We start from the raw sequence: 14,735 nt of genomic DNA, 5'->3' as shown, positions 1-14,735 counted from the left end.
TATTTCACTCACCAACTTTGTGCTGTTCATAGTTTTGAAATGCTGTAATTTTATATCTGCATACTATACTGAAAAAAACCAGAATATTTTATGCATATGTTGTTCCGTTGGTCCTCTTAAACAAAATCGCAAGTCAAAGATGTATGCTTTCACTTGTCTTAGACAACATAGTCAACAAAAATGAGATAAAGAGGCATATTTTACCTGATCCTCTCAGAATTCATAGAGGCCAGGTCCAGGAGAAAATACCATAGTAATTTATGAAATGGCTGGTTAGGTAGTCATACAAGTACAATGATAATGATTAATTAATGAACAATATTATTATGATACTGTTATGAATCACCAAAAAGAGGGAAGAATATAAGCATAAAAGATTTTATTTACACCATTAAGTGTTGAAATTGTCTAAGTAGAAATTTAGTTTGCTCAATGCAAAGGCTATGAAACAATTTGCCCCAGGATATTATGGTGTCCATTTCCACAGCATCATTTTAGGAAGTCCTAGAGCATATTTTTTCCCCTTTTAATTAAGTGCTAATGATTTGTATATTGTGCACGTGTGGTGGGGCAGTGTTTCATAAAGGTGGAAGGTTTCTAACTTCTAATTTTTTTTTTATTTTTTTTTAACGTTTATTTATTTTTGACACAGAGAGAGACAGAGCATGAACAGGGGAGGGGCAGAGAGAGAGGGAGTCACAGAATCTGAAACAGGCTCCAGGCTCTGAGCTGTCAGCACAGAGCCTGATGCGGGGCTCGAACTCACGGACCTTGAGATCATGACCTGAGCCGAAGTCGGACGCTTAACCGACCAAGCCACCCAGGCGCCCCTCTAACTTCTAATTGATAAAGATAAGCATGACAGAGAGGGAGAGAGAGAGGGAGAAGGATACATGGAAACCTAAAGAAGTAAACAGAGAAAGAGTTAAGAACAATGAACGGTGAAAATTCAGAATTTAAGAACTCCTCAACCTGGGTGGGGCGGATGAGTTATTTATTGATTCATATAATAGGCAAGCCCAGGGCTAGACTAGTTTGTCTCACGGGATCCAGCCTTTAAGCAATAGTTTCAGGCATGTCTCTCTGTGCTTCTCATTCTCCTTCTTACCTTCTTTCTGCCAACCCACCCACTCCTCCCCCCCCCCCCCCCCGCCCCGCCCGGCCCCCGCCATTTTCACTGATTGGCTGAATTCTCAGGCAGATTTTTTCCACATAGGGGTATAGCTAGCCTCAAAAGATTAGTTTATATCATGCTCTGGGTCTGTGATCTGGAAAGAAGATTGTGCCTCTTTTTCAAATCATAAAACAAAATCAGGAGAGTGTTTGGGTCATGTGCTTGTGTATGAATTAATTGTTTTGGTTGAAGAGAACTGAACAACTTCTAGACGGAGAGTCAGCACGCCCCTCCTGCCCCCATAGATTGATCGTGGGGACCATATTGTCAGTAAAGGACATTGAGGAGCAGTGGCATAAAAAAGATAGTCCCTCCAACAGTAATCCAGGAATTATTCATTGAAACCTTTGTGGCATACATTTTAGGAACTCAGATTGGCAAAAACTACAAAGTCTGATAACACTGAGTGTTGGCAGTGATGTGGAGCTACAGGAACTCTCTTATTCTATTGGTGGGAATGTAAATTGATACATCAGTCTGAAAAGTAACTTTTTATTATCTAGAAAATTTGGAGTATATTCTCTATGATCCAGCCATTTCACACCAACGCAAAAGCTCTGTAATTGCTTGAGTATAGGAGATTTGTAGGAAAATTTTTATAGCGTCCTTGTTACTGATTCAGATATTCTAGAAACCTGTAAGATCACCAGTGGAAAGTAGATCCCTAACTGGGATATCCATATAATAGACTATAGTGGTGAAGGTGAATAAACCAGGACCACATGTATCAAAAGAGATGAATCTCACAAGCCTAATGTGTGTAAAAGCCTAGTCACTGAAAAATAGAAGTAATATAAAGCTGTGTGTTTGTGTATGCATTTATGTATGTGTGTGTGTGTGTGTGTGTGTGTGTGTATCGCAAAACTGAGAGAAATGTTTTAAGGATACATACGTTAAGTAGTAAAGTTACAAAATGGAAGTGGTGAGAACTCATTTCCGAATAATGCTGACATGCAGAGTTCCCCTAGGGTGAAGGTACATGTGATTAAGAAAAGATGAGCCAAAGCATAAGAGACTGTTAAAAACTGAGAACAAACTGAGGGTTGATGGGGGGGTGGGAGGGAGGGGAGGGCGGGTGATGGGTATTGAGGAGGGCACCTTTTGGGATGAGCACTGGGTGTTGTATGGAAACCAATTTGACAATAAATTTCATATTTGAAAATAAATAAATAAATAAATAAATAAATAAATAAATAAAGGAAGATGGAGAATAATAGTATGAGGTCATGGCTATGGTATAGATGGGTGAAGGAGTGATAAACAAGGCATAAAGATACAGAATGTGGAAAGGAGTGGAATTCACTTCAGTTTAAAAACAAACATTTTTTAAAAGTTTTTATTCAAATCCCAGATAGTTAACGTACAATGTAATATTAATTTCAGGTGTACGGTATAGTGATTCGACAATTCCATACATCACGTGGTGCTCACCATGACAGTGCACTCCTCAATCACCCATTTCACCCATCCCCACCCCCAACGTCCCCTCTGGTAACCAAGAGCCTGTTTCTTGGTTTGCGGCCCCCAACCATCCCTCTCTCTCTTCCCCTTTGCTCCTTTGTTTTGTAAAAAACAAACTTTTATTGAGGAATTACTGTATACAAGGCCCTGGTCTAGATACAGGATGGTAGGAAGCCCCAGGTAGGGATACAAGGGTGAATGCAACCTCAGGGTTCATATAACGACCTTATTTGCTAGAGAAACAATGGTTATTCCAATTCGAAACAGAAATCAGTTCCTATGGTTGGGGGCTAGGTTGTAGGGGCGCGAGGAGAGGGGTGGTGTGCTAATCTCATACAGGATCCAATGTAGATTGAAATTGCCAAAGGCCCTGGCGCCCTTGTTCCAAGATCAGCCTCCCACCCTGGCCCCTATGATCTTTCCCTCATTCTGTTTCTTCTCCTTCTCCCCCCAAGTACACTCATAGTACACTTTCTGCAGGCGAGTTTCTAATGACATACATTGTATAGAGTAAAATATAGTGCTCATTTATATTTATACTTCATGAAAGCAGCTTCTTTTGTTTTGTGTCAGCCTTTTTTTTTTTTTTTTTTTTTTTGGCCCATGATAATTCCAAAACAGGAATTTGAGAACTCTGGATTTCGTTGACTGTATAGACTCTTGCTTTTGTTTTTCTTGTGGGAATTTCTAATCTTTTAATTATACTCTTCTTCAAGACCTTGAAAATATTGGCAACACATAAAATCAGAGTTATATAGGAAGAAAGATCCATCATGATATGCTTGAGGAAAACACACCAGAGATAATTAGGTATATCCATTTTTATCTTTGCCTTGTTTTCTTTAAATTAGGACTAACTAGTACCAAGAGGCCCTATGGAAATATATTGTTTGAGCTCCCATAGAGGTTTTTATTGAAGAAAATTTTCTAATTCGTGTGTTTGACTGATTTAATGTAGAAAACGCAAAAACAGTACATAAATTACTGGAGCCTCTCTATTTGTCAGCAAATATGCCTTTGGCTGCTGACTATGTCTTAAGAAATGTGAATGTTCCAGAAAGGCAGTGGAGCCATCTCTGAGGAGAGCAAGAAATTAGCTTTGCTGTTACTTTTCTTTATTTGCTTTTAAAGAATATATACAGAACGTTAAGTGAACTAGAGAAAATATTTGGAAATATATTTAATCCTTCAGTCCTTTTGTGGAATCTATTATTTTGCTTACATGGTTTCTCCCTTTTTCCTGCTAATTCTCTTTACTTATTTTTTTTAATTTTTTTTTTTAGCATTTATTTATTTTTGAGACAGAGAGAGACAGAGCATGAACGGGGGAGGGGCAGAGAGAGAGGGAGACACAGAATCGGAAGCAGGCTCCAGGCTCTGAGCCATCAGCCCAGAGCCCGACGCGGGGCTCGAACTCATGGACCGTGAGATCGTGACCTGAGCTGAAGTTGGACGCTCAACCGACTGAGCCACCCAGGCGCCCCTTCTCTTTACTTATTTTATCCCTGACTGTTCTTTGTTTGATTTTGCAGTTGCTAACAGAAACTTCCTCAGCTGTTCTTAAGGAAACATTTAGTCTTGAGACTTTAGTTAGCAAGTTAGTGCTTAAGGTGACTAGTAAAATATAGAACTGTCTGGATATCCCATGCCACATGACCTATTTGCTAAGGAATCAGAGCTCCTTATCCAGAGTCATTCAGGCATATTGCTTTCCTGCAACTCGGGAAGCGTTGATGGTTGGGAAGAAAATGGAACTGAGCATTTACCTATCTCCTCTGAATAACTGGATCCGAGTTGACCTAGCCTTACAAATATGTGAAGCCAGGAATGTGGAAAACAGAGTAAGACAACGCAAAACATGTTATGATATAATAAATTCAGCTTCATCTCGCCTAATACATTAACTTGAAACACAAATATTCACAGTGATGCACTATGTGTCTAATTGCACGCATTACTGTCTGCTATTTGTAGAAAAGGAAAGCAATGTACAACAGCACAATATATTCAAAATTGTTTTCTGATTTAAAATATTTACTGTCAAGTATTGCTAATTGCTTGCAAATATGCCTTCTGAAATGTTAGTAATATGTTGAATAAAGTGTAGTCTGCAGTATTAATTTATATGTCTATTTTTAGTTGAATGATTTTGCATGCATTTATTTATGGCCTAGATGCATTTTTTAATTCCAGGTGTGCATATATTTTCTTACTAGCTTATTGCTTTTGCTTATTTAAATTTATTGAATTAAGATTTCAACTCACTTTGCCATATCCAGATTCTCCACGTGTATTTCTACTAGTTTATGTGACACACAATATAGCATGCTTATGTTAATAAAGTATCTTACATATAATGACATCAAATGTTATGCCAAGAAAAGTCTTATCAACTTGTGTCTATATGGGGCATGTGTATGTATGTGTGTGTAAAATATATATTATATACATATAGTGATATAAATCACTTCAATGTCATTAAAATCACTGATATATTTTGTGGATCAATTCACCCAATAACTAAGCATATTTGAAGAAAGCAATGTAATATACATGTTAAGGTTTTATGTGTATAATATCTAGAATATCTTTCAGGCAGTTCGGATTTAGTGTATGTCTGAGTGCCTTGAAGACAGATTGAGACACAGAGGCCTCAAAACTTAGAAGTCACATTTATCAACACATCCAGCCCCAAGCACGCTTTTTGGAACATCACCCAGTTGGGTTACTATGGTTTAAAGATTAAAAGCACAATACAGGAAGGTTAGACCATGATTAGGAGAAGACACACTCCACTGAATACAGGCTGCTAAATAATGTTTGCCAGATCAAAGGCAAAGACTGTTACCAAGGACAATAGGTCTCCCGTGGTTCCAATATTGCCATTAAATTTCATTTAAAAAAGTGCTTTGCTTAAAAAATATATATATAACAGACATTGAAATACACTTCATGCTGTTTGGGTCTTGACATACTGCAAGGTTAACGTCAGTTTTATCTTACTTAGCATCGTCATAAACAGTTGAAGCTTTTTAAAATTTCTATGTGGACCTGAAAACATGTAGGTAGTTTCTTATATTAAAAGAAAAGTATACATCTTGTTTTCAGAGAAATTATCCCACAAGTCATCAGGGTTTGTAATTAATGTTTTCCTCTTATTAAGTGCCCCTCAGAAGCCATGGTGGTAGGAAGGTATAAGATACTAAAGCCCATGGGCTAGGCCTGGCAACAAGGCCGAGGTGGGGCTGAGGGCCAAGGAAAGGGAAAGAAAGTTTACGTCTGGTATTCATTCACCTATCCAACTTCCTACCCTAAGCACCTCTAGAAATCAGACCCAAGTTTAAATTTGGAGGATATTTTGGAATACAAAGATGATCTCATGTTTTGAATTCCAGGGGGTTGCAGATCAAACAAATTATGGTAGAACATTGTCTTAGTCTGTTTGGGCTGCTATAACAAAATCCCATAGAGTGGGTGGTTTAAACAACAGACAGTTGCTTCTCACAGTATTCCAGGCTAGGAATTCCAACAGCAAGCCACTAGGATAGCCAGCATCTAGTGAGAGGCTGCTTCCTGGTCTGTAGATACCAGCTTCTCACCGCGTCCACACTCAGCAGACTGCAGAAAGAGAAAGGGCAAACTTTGTATGGTCACTAATCTTACTCCTGAGGGCTCCACCGTCATGACCTAATTACCTCTCATAGATGGCCTTTGAGGTATAAGTTGGCCTAATACCATCTCATTGTGGGCTTGGATGTCAACAGAAGAATTTTGGGCAGACACAAACAAGCAGTCCATAGTATATGGAAAGCAAATGAAAAAAGGTATGAGCAAACGTGATGTACCTAGGTCCGTGATTGGGCTGGGTTGTATCTGACAAGAGTTTCTGATGTAGATAGCAGAGGAGAGATACTCCGGATCTTACAGGAGGGGAAGGTATATCATATGCCAAATGTGTTATGCCAAAAGAAATAAATAGATATTATGGAAATACCAATTCCTCACCCTCTGACCAGTTTGATCCTCTTGTTGAAGCCCTTCAAACTTACAAATTGATCATGTATTCCAAATATGGAAGCTGTCTTCGTGGTTTGTAGATGGATTAATATGCAAAATTGCCCAGCATCAGAAACAGATTTCCAATACTATGATGTAACTATATTTAATACTATATTTTAATAAATCAAGAAAACTTTTGATGAGAAAATACATTGGGGAGCACTAAAAACATATATATGTGTGTGTGTGTGTATATATGCATATATGTATTTATATTTGCAAGATTAACTATAAAATGCATTCACATTCAGTGACAGTAAAGGGTGAACAAAGTTCAATATTAAAATATGTGAAATGTAGAGTAGCTAACGGTTCACAACTGAGTAATGCTTTACAAGTACCTTGCCATGTAGCAAGCACAGGCACTATTGTCTGCTTGCAGAGAGAACAGGGGAGTAATTCAGTCCATAAGTATTTATTGAGCAACCGGCATGTGCCAAGTATAATGCCGCGTGTTCAGGCTACAACCAAGAACAAAGTAGACGTCATCTCTCCTTGTGCGTATGTAAAGGTTTTTGGTTTGTTTGGGTTTGTTGTTGTTGTTGTTTTGTTTTTTAGTTAGCTAAGGCTACAAACCTTGTTAGGACTATGCAAGCATTTAGAGGTCAGATGTATGCCCAGCCATCCTAGCCCAGCAAACCCGACCAAATTAGAGAGCCTACTGGAAGGGAAAACAATTTCAAAATATTAATTCAGGTATAAAATGTACTGCAGAGACAAGAAAAAAACCTAATATATCTATTTCTCCTCTTTTTTCTAAAAAAAATACATGTTAATGGTTTCCTACATGCCAGTTTCATTTTTAAACCTTTCCTCTGACCATAGGAGCTGACGCTGTGGAAGCTCAGTGTAAGAGATTTGAAGTGAGAGCGAGTGAAGATGGCAGGGTGCTGTTCTCTGCAGATGAAGATGAGATTACCATTGGGGCTGAAAAGCTGAAAGTTACAGGTACTGTAGCTTGAGGTCTTGGAACACTGTTTACTTCTTGAAAGAACATGCAACTGAACAAGAGCTACGTCATAAGATGTACGATTCCCATGCCTCACATTGAGTTCACGTCATAACATGATCTCCCACCGTTTGATTTTCCAGTAGTCTTCAACTAGAAGGCACTGGTTGTGGTGCCAGAAGACAAGTAAACATTGGCCTCAGTGACATAGAAGTACGGCTGCACATCCTAGGCGTCCTAGGTGGATGGAATAGGAGAGGCAGAGCAAAGTGGGTCAGGATAGTGGAAGACAGTCTAGAATTCAGACACTGAGAAAAGCTAACTAAAGGTGATAGACTTATAAGATTCAGAGGTATTATTTAAAAGTGAAAGACATGCAAAGAAGACCTAAAATGCAAATATCAATGGAAGACTGAAGTAGGGGAAAGGTTATGAGTAAACTAAATTCTTTTCTTTAGATCTTGTAATTACTCTCAAAAGCATCAAGAAATAATGTTATCCACATATTATTTAGAAGTTATTAAAGTCATTATTCTAATGTTAGGGCTATTAAAGTCAATCACCAACCGAAATTAAAAAGCAAACAAAACCAGAAATCAAAATTAAAAGCAAAGCTGGGAGTGAGGAAGGATTTTATGAAGACTGTTTTAAGCATAATCTTTTTGAATCACTTGATTTGCCATCATAATTTGTATTGTTTTGATAACATATTTAAGAAATACCCAAAGAGGCCTACATTTACAAAAATGAGATAAGTTGGCCTAGTCTTTCCCAAATTTGGGTTTGGGAATAGCTCGTGGGATATCTGTCCTATTTAGGTCCTACTGAGCCCTGTGGGCCATGTGAGAACACTTAGCATGGGAACTGGTCTCTGCTCTCAGGCTGTTTGGGTTGAATCCTGCCTCTACCGTTCAATATTGAAATAAACTCTATGCCTCCCATTTTCCCTCATCTAAGTGACTGAAATGATAACGATAACTTTAGTGGTCAAATTACACCGGTGTATGTGTGCACACTTATGTGTACTTATAGGTGTTTAGAATATTTTCAGCACATAATGAAGATATTGTATAGGTTAGCGTGTTCTATTTATCAATAAAGACAATATTGGGGCGCCTGGGTGGCGCAGTCGGTTAAGCGTCCGACTTCAGCCAGGTCACGATCTCGCGGTCCGTGAGTTCGAGCCCCGCATCGGGCTCTGGGCTGATGGCTCAGAGCCTGGAGCCTGTTTCCGATTCTGTGTCTCCCTCTCTCTGCCCCTCCCCCGTTCATGCTCTGTCTGTCTCTCTCTGTCCCAAAAATAAATAAAAAACGCTGAAAAAAAAAAATTAAAAAAAAATAAAATAAAATAAAGACAATATTACTGTTAATGTTGCAGGCATGAGGGCTTGTGTTTATTGCAAGAAAGGTATACTATTAAACGGCACCGAAATTCAACAAAAAGATAGTTTAATGGGGATCTTCACTGGGCCTCCATGGCCTGGGTCACATCCTGCCACCACCCACCCGTTCCGTCTCCCAAAGCGTCCTTTCTCTCGTGGGATGTTCCACTTAGCTGGAACCTGTGCCATCGGGTTGGTGTTTGCAGTATTCCCCAAATTGCCCAAATGCCTCCTCTCCTTTTCTTTCTTCAGACTGCTTGGAGAGGTCAGGAAAAGAAGCCCCCACCACGGGAAAAAATTGACCTTCCTAAGCCCTGAGTGTGTGTATGTGGGGGGGGAGGGGGGTGCGTGGAGAGGGAGCAGGGAACAAAACACGAAGCGCGAGCGTTTTGATTGGCACAGAGCACAGACAGATAGGACAGGACATTGACTTTAGGGCCCTCAGTGCTAACATTTGAGTTGCTGGTTGGTGGGAAAGTGGGAAGACGGGGTAGAAACACACTCAGGGGGATCAAGCAGATGTGATTTCAGTATGTAACACTCTTTGAACTTTGCTGGTGCCTACTGGTTATCAGCTTTAATCTTGGGATAGCTTTTAGGCCATGTCACACTCACCTAAAAATTATCTTATCCATATTCAGATATTCCCATGGAGTACTTTGCGTTTGTAAGTGACAGGAAGTTCTGGGGCTTTTGACAGCTTTTATGAACTCATGGAATTTTAACTTTCTCTGATCTTTGTGCTAACTTGACTTGTCTCCTAACAGTTGCTATGAAATGCTGTCTTCACAAAATTTGACTCATTAACTAGTTTTTAAATTTTTCTTTGAGGTACATGGGTACTCACCTTTATTTTCCTCTTTTTCTTGGTAGGCTGGCTGTCATCCTTGGATTAAGTGGAATTATTAAGTTAGTAAATTAGAAAGTCAGTGGAGAAAGTGCTCCCTGAAAAATCGAAGTTTTTCTGCTTGTCAATTAACTGCTTTCAGATAGTCAGCTCTGCTGATTTAATCTCTCTCTTTCTGTCTCTCTCTTTCTCTTTCTCCCCCACCCCGCGCACCATATATATGTGACTGTATGCGTGTGATGGAATATATGGCATGTAGATATATGTGGATGTATGATGCATAAATACATATGTCCCATTCTGGCTTTCTTTTTCCATTTCCTTCTGTCTCAAACATATATACATCACTTTGAGTTTATTCTTTGAACTATTTGTGATTGATTTTTATTATTCAGTTATTTCAGAAAATGAATCAGTGTTATAGTGGAGGTCTGTATCATGTATTCCAGAAGATCCTAAATAATAAAATAATATAATTTTGAGGTCATGACTGCAGAATCCAGGCAGAAATTTCTGTAAGGGTTTGAAGCATAACACTTAAGATGAGGGAATGAGAGTGGGGCGCCTGGGTGGCTCAGTCGGTTGGGTATCCGACTTCAGCTCAGGTCACGATCTCACGGTCCGTGAGTTCGAGCCCCGCGTCGGGCTCTGGGCTGACGGCTCAGAGCCTGGAGCCTGCTTCCGATTCTGTGTCTCCCTCTCTCTCTGCCCCTCCCCCATTCATGCTCTGTGTCTCTCTGTCTCAAAAATAAATAAACGTTAAAAAAAATTTTTTTTTAAAAGATGAGGGAATGAGAGCACCTGTAACAAGTAACCCCAATTTCTAACCTGATGTCGATATAGAAGAGGCTCCCCCTTATTAACAAAGAAATGCTAAGTTGAGGAGTATTTTCATTTGATTGGAATCCACCCCCCACCCCGCCTCCCCAGGAAGCAGTCACATTTCTGTTTCCTCCCAGAAGAGCCCACACACCCACAGACACAAACATACACACATTCACACACCCTCTCAAATTCCTGCTAGGTCCTTTCTCCCTTACCAGAATATTGAATATTCACTTTACAGTGGCTTTATTCGTTGCTGCGATACTTCTAAAATAAAGGAAAACAGAGATATCGAAGGCAAATATAACTTAGAATTTCATATACTTAGAGGGGAAAACTGTGCATAGTGCAGCATACAATTTAAAGGCACAGGGATTGATTAGAAACTCATATATCCTTTAAAGCAGTGCTTGAATCATTTGACAAATAACACTACAAAGAGACACTGACTCCAGGGTGCTTCATATAAATTAGGTAGCTGTGCTGACAAGACTTCAAAGTTCCATGTGACAAGAGATCTGTGTGAGGTTGATTCCAGAATTTTAAATTTGTGGCACAAAATTTTCTACTTAAGCAATATCCGTTGGAATTACAATCGATTCTTTCTGGCTTCATACTTTATGAGCAGTGGCATTTCATACATGGACTTCTCTTTCAGGATGACAGAAATGGATGAATTTATTTAGACAACGTGTCTATACACCTGAGGCAAAATCACTTATGAGTGAAATTATTCACAGATCTAGTGTAACTCAGGATATTTACAGTTACTCTACTTAGGAAGTAGCAGGAATTTACCTCAGACATTCAAAGACTCGTAGGGTGCAGGGGGATAGGAGTAAAATCGCCAGTGGTTATCTGAAGAAGGAACCTGCCTCATTACCCCATCACCCTGATAAACTACCATGTGCTTAAAATTTGGAATTGTTTATTCTTGATACTAAATGACTTGCCCCGGAATAGCTTGCTTAAATCTTAACAGGAAGATGCTTCTATGACCTTAATATGCCCTCTCTACATCACTAAATATATTGGAGTGTTACACTTTAGACCACATGTGCATACTTGAAAACTTCATTTTCATTTAGCGTTCCCTAACATTGCTCAAACATCTTACTTACTGCAATTATCTTTTGAGACCAGGTAAACAAATAAAAAATATAAACCTTTACACTTAGAAGACTCTTAAATTTAGGGCTTTCAGGTAGAATCAATCACCTGCAATTTGCACGTTCATTGGTATTCCAAGTAGTATATTAACTTAGAAAACAAAGTGCAAGTGTATGTCCTTTGACTTTTGAAAGTGAAAACTTTAGCTGCATGGAATACCTTCACGTTAAATTAAATGCTGTTAGTTGGATTTAGACCTCTCCGTTTGGTTTATGAGAGAAAAGTGGACAATAGCTAAATGTGTAAGGAGAAAGGATATCTCATTTTTTTCAGGCAGTAGAAATGAAAACTGGCAATCTGAAAGAATAGTGGATCCCATCCCAGAATCCACCCTGTGCCCTGTGTTTGCTTGAAAAGCCAAGAATATATCATCCCTTCGTCCCTGTTCTAACTGAATGGTTGGACAGATAGACAAGCTCGAATGCTTGTTTGATGACAGAAGAAAGGGTTTTCTGAAGAGCAGTCTTTTAGATTCGACACCATGTTTCGGGGTGGTAATCAATATTTTCTGGTTTGTTTTTATTAGTTAGTCTTCTACATCCTTGTTCTTGTCTGTGAAATTGGCACGCTGTGAGGAGGTCAACCTTGGGATCAAGCTTTCTATTAGGGAAGACCATTGTTCCCCAAGTTGTCCAAATGCCAAGAGTGTGGTAACACACAGCCAGCAGGATGGAGCTGCGTGGTTCGAATAGCACCAGAAGAAATGTGATTAGACCGGGTGCTGAGAAACGTAATGTTCAATTTTCTCAGGTGTGGCATTTCAAGCCTGTGGACTTGGGTAAATCACTCAACTCCATTTTCAAATCGCCTTTTTTTTAAAAAAAATTTTTTTAACGTTTTATTTATTTTTGAGACAGAGAGAGACAGAGCATGAACGGGGGAGGGGCAGAGAGAGAGGGAGACACAGAATCGGAAGCAGGCTCCAGGCTCTGAGCCATCAGCCCAGAGACCGATGCGGGGCTCGAACTCACGGACCGCGAGATCGTGACCTGAGCTGAAGTCGGACGCCCAACCGACTGAGCCACCCAGGCGCCCCTCAAATCGCCTTTGAAAGACACCGAGGATACAGATTTTAGAGACGCTAAAGATGAGCACCATTCTCTTTCCGCCCCCCCTCCTAAATCTGCAGGTGACAAAGGATTACGGGTTTCAAGGTATATAAATAATGAACCATGCCATCCTCCAACAATAAGCCCTGAGCACCTTACCGACAGTCCTTTGCATGACTTATTTTATTTTTCCAAGCTGTCATTTAAATGTCTCCTACTTTAATTAAAGCAAAACTTATTGAAAATATAATTGTGTAATAGAAATCTTAAGAAAGTTATAAAAGAGGACAACTCCTTTACAAATAAGGTCAGAGGGTGGGGGGCTTGAATCAACATCTTTGTGTATTGGTTGTACATCTTCCCACTGATATTTAAATTTCTTCCCATAGCTATGCGTCTTAAATCCACAAAATATCCCAAAGATATAATTTATCCTGCCACTGTGTAAATGACTAGTCTGGTTTCTTATATATTGTGATGACATTCTAAAAATACATTACTTATAGAATATGGTCTACTAGAATTGCCTGCAGTTTCATTGTTTCTTTGCTGGCTGTCAATCAGGAGCTGGTATTTGCTTCTGAAGGTGACCCATATTCCTCCTCACGCTTTCCAAGCATCTTGCCTCTAAGAACACTGGGTGAGTCCCTCTCATGATTCAAATCCCTCTAACTCTCCCTCCCCTTGAATCTCTCTTATTTCTTCTGCCTACAGCTGGAAAAAGATTATCTGCTTTTCATAGCTCGTATGATGGCATTGCCTTATTACATTATCCAGATACCTAGATAATCCAGGATAATCTCCCTATTTTAAGGTCATTGATTAGTAACCCTAATTACATCTGTAGAATCCCTTTGTCCTGTAATGTATTCACAGTCTGCAGGGTTTAGGATGTGAATATCCTGGGTAGGGGGAGTCCATATTCTGCCTGCCATACTATGCAAATTATTGAAACTCTCTAAGCCTTTTTTTTTTTCTTTTTACGCTAAATTTTTATTTCACTGTTATGCAGGTGCATAAGTATAAATATTTGTTCAATATACACTAATTATGACATCCATAGGGAATTTCTTAGGGAAAATAAGACTGCAGATACTTTCTTGCCTTATTGCACACGTTCTAACAAACTTTTCAGCTGTTGTAAATTTATGGCTGGGAGTACTACCAAGGAGCACCTTTTACAATCCCAGGAGACTGACCAAATAGAACACAGGAGAATTTCTACTAGCTCACTGGATAGGTTTACAACAACAAATGCATGACATGAATGTAACCTGAAGTACTCTCTACTCATCCAAAATGCAAAAACGTATTTGGCAAAAATGGTAATAATACTATACAAAACATACATGAACATATTGTTTGGAAACAAGCACAGAGTTGTGTTTTGAAAGAAACTAGACAGTTAAAAAGCAAAGGTTGTAAATCATGACTTGTTTAGATGTCTGAATGCAGAAAGATTGGGTTATGACAACCTCCACACACAGATATGAATTATAAATGTTAAAATCACTTTTGAATCTCTAGGCCTTTTTTTTTTTCATCTTCAAAGGAGCATTATGAGAAACACCCAACCCATAGGATTTGGGTGAAGGTAAAAGATACATATGAAAATCTCTTAAGACCAATCCTGATACAAATTTGGTATTTAATAAATATCACCACGTAAAAATTTTTAAATATCATTACTGTTTTCCTCATTTGCTTACTTTTTAAAAATAAATACTTACAAAAACTAAAAGACATCAGATAATGGGTGAAGGAAAAGGAGTGGTGAAAATACATGAAGTGACAACTTGTATATTCAATATTAGAAATG

At 39.0% G+C, this 14,735-nt stretch overlaps 1 protein-coding gene across 2 annotated transcripts in view; it reads left to right on the top strand.

Moving 5' to 3' along the window:
• SGCZ (sarcoglycan zeta) overlaps positions 1 to 14,735 on the top strand; it is a 1,087,629-nt gene that overhangs the window by 1,011,122 nt on the left and 61,772 nt on the right. For both annotated transcript variants that reach the window (XM_078445396.2, XM_078445397.1), the window contains exon 5: positions 7,520 to 7,642. In XM_078445396.2, the coding sequence (XP_078301522.1) occupies positions 7,520 to 7,642 (123 nt within the window). The remainder of the gene's footprint in view (positions 1 to 7,519; positions 7,643 to 14,735) is intronic.

Source organism: Panthera onca, chromosome B1 (assembly GCF_046562875.1).
Source record: "Panthera onca isolate mPanOnc1 chromosome B1, mPanOnc1 haplotype 2, whole genome shotgun sequence".
Lineage (NCBI taxonomy): Eukaryota > Metazoa > Chordata > Mammalia > Carnivora > Felidae > Panthera > Panthera onca.
This window is presented reverse-complemented; position numbering and strand designations above follow the sequence as displayed.